The 7858-nt window shown below is 48.4% G+C and overlaps 1 protein-coding gene across 1 annotated transcript; it reads left to right on the top strand.

The window, feature by feature from the left end:
* The first annotated feature begins 441 nt into the window (after positions 1–441).
* LOC119331942 (protein LE25-like) lies at positions 442–1271 on the top strand. Its single transcript, XM_037605120.1, has 2 exons — positions 442–638; positions 774–1271. The coding sequence occupies exons 1-2, from the start codon at positions 552–554 to the stop codon at positions 927–929; spliced, it is 243 nt and encodes an 80-aa protein (XP_037461017.1). The 5' UTR covers positions 442–551; the 3' UTR covers positions 930–1271.
* The last annotated feature ends 6587 nt before the right edge of the window (positions 1272–7858 follow it).

Here is a 7858-nt window from a genome sequence, read left to right on the forward strand (position 1 = left end):
ACGAGTGGGACGACAGTAATTACAATGATGTCCTCATCAAGGTAACGACGCAGAACGCCGCCATCGCCTATCATCGGCTCGGTTTTCACCGACAATCATGTCTTTCCGACTCACAGCCGAAACTAGATGACGGATCTCGAGATCTGACCACCCAGCTTCAGACCGACCATCCCGACGAAAGAGATAGCCACCACCGCCAGCGGCACCGTGCATCTTTTTGAAAGCGCGCTGTCTGCGCATGCGAGATATACAAGTCGTACCACCTAAGCATGCAAGGAGAGCAGGCGAGCCATTACGTGCACCAACACGCGTCCGAATACTAAGAGCAGGCACGAGCAAGGTGCCACGATTGCCTGCACCTGGCCGGCCTGCCTTGTGCCACGCACGGTCCGGCTGTTTGGGCCTTGAATGCACCCCTTTATATATGTACCACCTGTCATACATGTTACCTAAGCTACCGCGCGCGTCTATCAACAAGATCGAGTGCAAGCGACAGCAGATCGAGTGGTCAGAGCAAACGGTGAGCGCGCGCTACGTGATTGGTGAAGGAAATGGCGACCATCAAAGCCAAGGTCCAGGACGCCGCCTCCTCCGCCAAGGCCGGCATCGATAAGGCGAAGGCCACCGCCGGCGAGAAGGTCCGTCCGCCGAGCTGAGTTGTTTCTTTTTAGATTGCCGGCCACACTACAGTCTACAGAGGTGTGTGCTAGCTGCGACTTCCGCTTATAGCTAACCTTGCCCGGACGATGTGCGTGCGCGCGCTGCTGCTGCAGGTAAAGAAGGCCACGACGACGGACCCGGAGAAGAAGCGCGAGGCGGAGGAGAAAAAGGAGGACCGCATGCACAAGGTTAACTCCGACGAGCGCGATGAGAAGGGGGACCACGCCGCCGAGAGGTCCGGGAGGCGCACCATCGTCACCGGCACCTAGTTAGCTTCTAGCTAGGCCCGACTACAGCATGTAGTAGTAGCGTAACCTCGGTTTTAAGCGAATCGAGGAATCAAAATAAGCGGCAGTCCGTCATAGAATGTGGTTCGATTCGATCCTTCATCTTCTAGGCTTATAAATGTGATGCTTCGAAAAATGCGACCCGTCTACATAGTCCTCTACGATCATATATACTCGAACAATCTTTCACCACAGGTCTATTGTGATGATGTCTGCTTTATCTTTTCTTCTTCTCTTTTGCTAATCGATGATGATGTCTGCTTCATTGCCGACGGGCTACGTTCTGTAATCGATGAGACACTCAAAGACAGAGAAATTCCAACCGACCGGTGTTTGAAGTTTTTGGTCATTGTGTTGTGTTGGTGGTTGCAGGGATCAACACTCGTATAAAAAGTTTTTCAACCGAGTGGTGTTCGAAGTTTTTGTCAGGCGTTCGAAGTTTTTCGCCATTCTGTCAGTGGTTGCACGGATGAAGAAGGATTTTTCTGCAAATTTCCTTTGTTCGGAGCGTTTTCTGTACTCCCTTCTGCGTAGAGAAATCCAAGGAGGTACTTCTCTCAGGATGTGTTTCTACTATCTACTACCACTATAAAAGAAAGAGAGGGCGGAGAACCAAATAATCCTATTCATCGAAACCTGCAATCTGATGGTCTACATCCCTCCAGCATACTAAACGCGTTTTACGCTTTAATTACCCATCATTGCCATTACTTAATTAATTACCAATCATTGCCATTGGGTTAACATCGTTCCCCGACCACGTCGCTCCCCTCTGCCCTCACGCAACCAGCAATTTTGGCACCGCCCCACTCCTCGCCCGCCCTCTTGCTGCAACCGCGCTAGCCACCGCCTCGACCGCCGCCGGAGAACCTCCGCCCGTGCCTCCCGCGCCACGCACCGCTGCGCCATCCGCACCCGCGCCTCCGCTCCGGGCTTCCTGTTGATAAACTCGAAGGCCGCGGAAAACGAGAAGACCACCAACCCTCCTCTGACGCATCTGAGAGCAGGTCGTCGCCCCGGCCGATCCACTTCCGACGGACGCAAGAGTAGGCCGATGTCCTCGCCGCTCCTCCGACGGAGACGAGAGCAGGACGGTGCCCCCGCCGCTCCTCCTCTGCTATCGCATGTAGGCCGCCAGTCCTCTTCCGTTGGACGCGGGTGCAGGCCGACGCCCCCGCCGCTCCTCCTCCAGTGGACGCGAGAGCAGACCGCCGCCCCACCACTCTTCCTCCAACGGATGCGAGAGCGGGCCGCCGCGCCGCCGCTCCTCTTCTGCTACCCCAGGTACCTCGCCGCTGAACAAACATCACGGCCCCCGCCCGCGGCTCCTCACCGTCTGCACCCATGAAGATGCCACTAATTAAGGTGGCTTAGCGCTCTGCGGGTCGATTGATTTGTAGGATTTGAGTTCATAGGATTTTAATGGTTTCTTAGCGCTCTATTTGGAGGTAATTTCTGTCAATTTCTGATTCAAATTCTTGTGGTTCTCCAATCTTGGGCAGCGTCACCAGAATAGGAGGAGCGCAGCGGAAGGAGCATCAGGCACATGCTTGCGGTGACCGCGAAGACCAGAAAAGAGATGGATGGGTTCTCGCCAAGTTCTGCGGCTCACAGTTTTCATCCAGCTCTCTACAATAACTAGAAGATGAGTTATGACAACTTTTTACATAAAAGGTTGGATCTTTGAGCAGTTTGTTGTTGGCTGTGCCTACTTACTAATTTGATTTGATAAGTCAACTGGGGAACAACCGATTGGGTGTGAATGAAGTTGTTAATATGATTTTATTTGTGTGTGCTAATGATAGATCTTGCATTTCTCTACTATATTTGTTTGAATGAGCTACTGCAGCGGATAAGGCCGACGTGCACCATTGTAAACTTTAGATGAAGCTTACAGCACGGCAAGGAATAACCTTGATTTATGCATGAGTATTGTACCTGTACTTGTAAGTGCATCTAGTGCCACCCCTAATTGGTTTTGGAGTATTGACGATAAACCTAGTTGAGGGACTAATGTGTTTGTGAGAATTGCAGGATAACACAGGTAGAAGTCCCTCATTGATTCGGTTTTCCTACCAGAGATGACCCCTAAAAATGTATGAAGACATTGAAGTCAAAGGTGGTATGTGAAGATATTCACATTGAAGACTATGACAAGAGAAGACATCGCATGAAGCCTATGAAGCTCGAAGACTCAGATCTTTCGTAGTTCTTTTTCTTCTTTATTGAGTCATAGGAACCACCATACTGTTAAATGGGGTCCAAGAGAACCAGTCAGAATGACTGAAGTGATGCTTAACCAAAACCTATGTCTTCGAGTGAAGACTATGAGAGCGAATCTTGTCCAGAGTGGGACAAGTCAGCTTTGCTTGTAGCCCAAGTAAAGTTGCCGTGTGTGTTTAAAATCTGACCGTTGGAACACGTGTCAGTTCCTTAGTGACCCAGGGTCATTTTGGACAAATCAGGTCGGGTTGCCTTGTGGGTATAAATAGCCCACCCCCTACAACCATAAACGGTTGGCTGCTCAGAGTTAGAGGGAGACTGGTTATGGGCGAGGTGACGATGGTAGATAAGAAGGCTGGCAACTTCAACAAAGTATATACGTGTTATTAATGTGTACCTCACAAGTACTCCTGGTAGCACCTGGGTATTGGATACCGGTTCAGTTGCTATTATTGGTGACTTGAAGCAAAAGCTACAGACTAGACGGAGACTGGTTATGGGCGAGGTGACGATGGGTGTTGGAAGTGTTTCCAAAGTTGATGAGATCACCATCGCACGCCCCATTTGCCTTCGGGATTAGCATTGAACCTAGATAAATGTTATCAGGTGTCTACGTTGAGTATGAATATGATTAGATCATGTTCATTGCAATACGGTCATTTATTTAAGTTAGAGAATAATGGTTATTCTGTTTACATGAATGATACCTTTCATGGTCATGCACCCTATGTGAATGGTTCATTGAATCTCGGTCATGGTAATACACATGTTCATGCCGGAGTTGATCATGGGATGATGTGTTACGGAACGAGTAAAGAGACTTGCCGGTAACGAGATTGAACAAGGTATCGGGATACCGACGATCGAATCTCGGGCAAGTACAATACCGCTGGACAAAGGGAATTGAATACGGGATTGATTAAGTCCTTGACATCGTGGTTCATCCGATGAGATCATCGTGGAACATGTGGGAGCCAACATGGGTATCCAGATCCCGCTGTTGGTTATTGACCGGAGAGTTGTCTCGGTCATGTCTGCATGGTTCCCAAACCCGTAGGGTCTACACACTTAAGGTTCGATGACGCTAGGGTTATAGGGAATAGATATACGTGGTTACCGATTGTTGTTCGGAGTCCCGGATGAGATCCCGGACATCACGAGGAGTTCCGGAATGGTCCGGAGGTAAAGATTTATATATGGGAAGTCCTGTTTTGGTCACCGGAAAAGTTTCGGGTGCTATCAGTAACGTATCGGGACCACCGGGAGGGTTCCGGGGGTCCACCAGGTGGGGCCACCTGCCCCAGAGGGCTGCGTGGGCCAAGTGTGAAGGGGGGCCAGCCCTAGGTGGGCTGGTGCGCCCCCCACCAGGGCCCAAGGCGAAGAGAGAAGGGAAAAAAGGGGAAACCCTAGGCTCAGATGGGCCTAAGGCCCACCTAGTGGTGCGCCCCCCTCTCTCCCCCCTTGGCCGCCCCCTAGATGGGATCTAGGGCTGGCCGCCACCCCTAGGGGTGGAAACCTAGGTGGGGGCGCAACCCCTCCTTTCCCCCTATATATAGTGGGGGTTTGGGGCTGCCATAGACACGAGAACATCTCCTTCTTGGCGCAGCCCTACCCCTCTCCCTCCTCGTCTCTTGCGGTGCTTGGCGAAGCCCTGATGGAGTACCACGCTCCTCCACCACCACCACGCCGTCGTGCTGCTGCTGGATGGAGTCTTCCCCAACCTCTCCTTCTCCCCTTGCTGGATCAAGGCATAGGAGACGTCACCGGGCTGTACGTGTGTTGAACACGGAGGTGCCGTCCGTTCGGTACTAGGATCATCGGTGATTTGAATCACGACGAGTACGACTCCATCAACCCCGTTCACTTGAACGCTTCCGCTTAGCGATCTACAAGGGTATGTAGATGCACTCTCCTCCCCCTCGTTGCTAGATTACTCCATAGATTGATCTTGGTGATGTGTAGAAAATTTTGAATTTCTGCTACGTTCCCCAACAGTGGCATCATGAGCTAGGTCTATGCGTAGTTTCTATGCACGAGTAGAACACAAAGCAGTTGTGGGCGTCGATTTTGTCAATTTACTTGCCGTTACTAATCTTATCTTGATTCGGCGGCATCGTGGGATGAAGCGGCCCGGACCGACCTTACACGTACTCTTACGTGAGAATGGTTCCACCAACTGACATGCACTAGTTGCATAAGGTGGCTAGCGGGTGTCTGTCTCTCCCACTTTAGTCGGATCAGATTCGATGAAAATGGTCCTTATGAAGGGTAAATAGAAATTGGCATATCACGTTGTGGTTTTCGCGTAGGTAAGAAACGTTCTTGCTAGAAACCTATAGTAGCCACGTAAAAACTTGCAACAACAATTAGAGGACGTCTAACTTGTTTTTGCAGCATATGCCTTGTGATGTGATATGGCCAAAAGGATGTGATGAATGATATATGTGATGTATGAGATTGATCATGTTCTTGTAATAGGAATCACGACTTGCATGTCGATGAGTATGACAACCGGCAGGAGCCATAGGGGTTGTCTTAATTTATTTATGACCTGCGTGTCAACTTAAACGTCATGTAATTACTTTACTTTATTGCTAAAGCGTTAGCCATAGTAGTAGAAGTAATAGATGACGAGACAACTTCAAGAAGACACGATGATGGAGATCATGATGATGGATATCATGGTGTCATGCCGGTGACAATGATGATCATGGAGCCCCGAAGATGGAGATCAAAAGGAGCAAAATGATATTGGCCATATCATGTCACTATTTGATTGCATGTGATGTTTATCATGTTTTACATCTTATTTTCTTAGAACGACGGTAGCTTAAATAAGATGATCCCTCACTAAAATTTCAAGAAAGGTGTTCCCCCTAACTATGCACCGTTGCGAAGATTCGTTGTTTCGAAGCACCACGTGATGATCGGGTGTGATAGATTCTAACGTTCGAATATAACGGGTGTAAGCCAGATTTACACAGCAGAAACACTTAGGTTGACTTGACGAGCCTAGCATGTACAGACATGGCCTCGGAACACAGAAGACCGAAAGGTCGAGCATGAGTCGTATAGGAGATACGATCAACATGAAGATGTTCACCGATGTTGACTAGTCCATCTCACGTGATGATCGGACACGGCCTAGTTGACTCGGATCATGTTTCACTTAGATGACTAGAGGGATGTCTATCTGAGTGGGAGTTCATTAGATGAACTCAATTATCATGAACATAGTCTAAATTGTCTTTGCAAATATGTTGTAGATAAATAGCTCACGTTGTAGCTCCCTGTTTCAATACGTTCCTAGAAAAAGATTAAGTTGAAAGATATTGTAAGCAATGATGCGGACTGGGTCCGTAGTCCGAGGAGTGTCCTCACTGCTACACAGAAGGCTGCCGTCTTTGATGCACCGCTCGATGTGCAAACCCCTACAACGTCGTGTGTGGATGTTGTGAACACCTGACAGACACATCCTGATAACTACTTGATAGTTTAGTGCACCATACTTTACGGCTTAGAATCGGGATTCCAATGACGTTTTGAACGTCATAGAACATATGAGATGTTCCAAGAGCTGAAATTGGGATTTCAGGCTCATGCCCGTGTTGAGAGGTGTGAGACCTCTGACAAGTTGTTTTGCCAACAAGATGGAGGAGAATAGCTCAGCTAGTGAGCATGTGCTCAGAATGTCTGGGTGCTACAATCACTTAAATCAAGTGGGAGTTAAACTTCCAGATAAGATAGTGATTGATAGAGTTCTCTAGACACTATCACTAAGCTACTAGATCTTTGTGATAAACTATGACATGCAAGGGATGGAGTTGATCCCGGAGCTGTTCGCGGTGCTTAAGACCGCAAAAGGTAGAAATCAAGCAGGAGCATCAAGTGTTGATGGTTTAACAAGACCACTGGTTTCAAGAAGGGCAAGGGCTAGAAGGGAAACTTCATATGGATGGAAAACTAGTTGCCGCCCAAGTGAAGGAACCCGAGGTTGAACCCAAACCCGAGACTAAGTGCTTCTATTGTAAGGGGAACGGTCACTGGTAGCGGAATTACCCCAAATGCATGGTAGATAAGAAGGCTGGCAACTTCAACAAAGTATATACGTGTTATTAATGTGTACCTCACTAGTACTCCTGGTAGCACCTGGGTATTGGATACCGGTTCAGTTGCTATTATTGGTGACTTGAAGCAAAAGCTACGTACTAGACGGAGACTGGTTATGGGCGAGGTGACGATGGGTGTTGGAAGTGTTTCCAAAGTTGATGAGATCACCATCGCACACTCCATTTGCCTTCGGGATTAGCATTGAACCTAGATAAATGTTATCAGGTGTCTACGTTGAGCATGAATATGATTAGATCATGTTCATTGCAATACGGTCATTCATTTAAGTTAGAGAATAATGGTTATTCTGTTTACATGAATGATACCTTTCATGGTCATGCACCCTATGTGAATGGTTCATTGAATCTCGGTCGTGGTAATACACATGTTCACGCCGGAGTTGATCATGGGATGATGTGTTACGGAACGAGTAAAGAGACTTGCTGGTAACGAGATTGAACAAGGTATCGGGATACCGACGATCGAATCTCGGGCAAGTACAATACTGCTGGACAAAGGGAATTGAATACGAGATTGATTAAGTCCTTGACATCGTGGTTCATCCGATGAGATCATCG

Source organism: Triticum dicoccoides, chromosome 7A (assembly GCF_002162155.2).
Source record: "Triticum dicoccoides isolate Atlit2015 ecotype Zavitan chromosome 7A, WEW_v2.0, whole genome shotgun sequence".
Lineage (NCBI taxonomy): Eukaryota > Viridiplantae > Streptophyta > Magnoliopsida > Poales > Poaceae > Triticum > Triticum dicoccoides.

What these genes read in the sequence shown, in the direction of transcription:
- LOC119331942 (XM_037605120.1), top strand. Translation starts at nt 552, where the DNA reads ATGGCGACCATCAAAGCCAAGGTCCAGGACGCCGCCTCCTCCGCCAAG. An exon ending in AGGCCACCGCCGGCGAGAAG is followed by an intron (nt 639 to 773) that starts GTCCGTCCGCCG and finishes CTGCTGCTGCAG; the next exon opens with GTAAAGAAGGCCACGACGAC.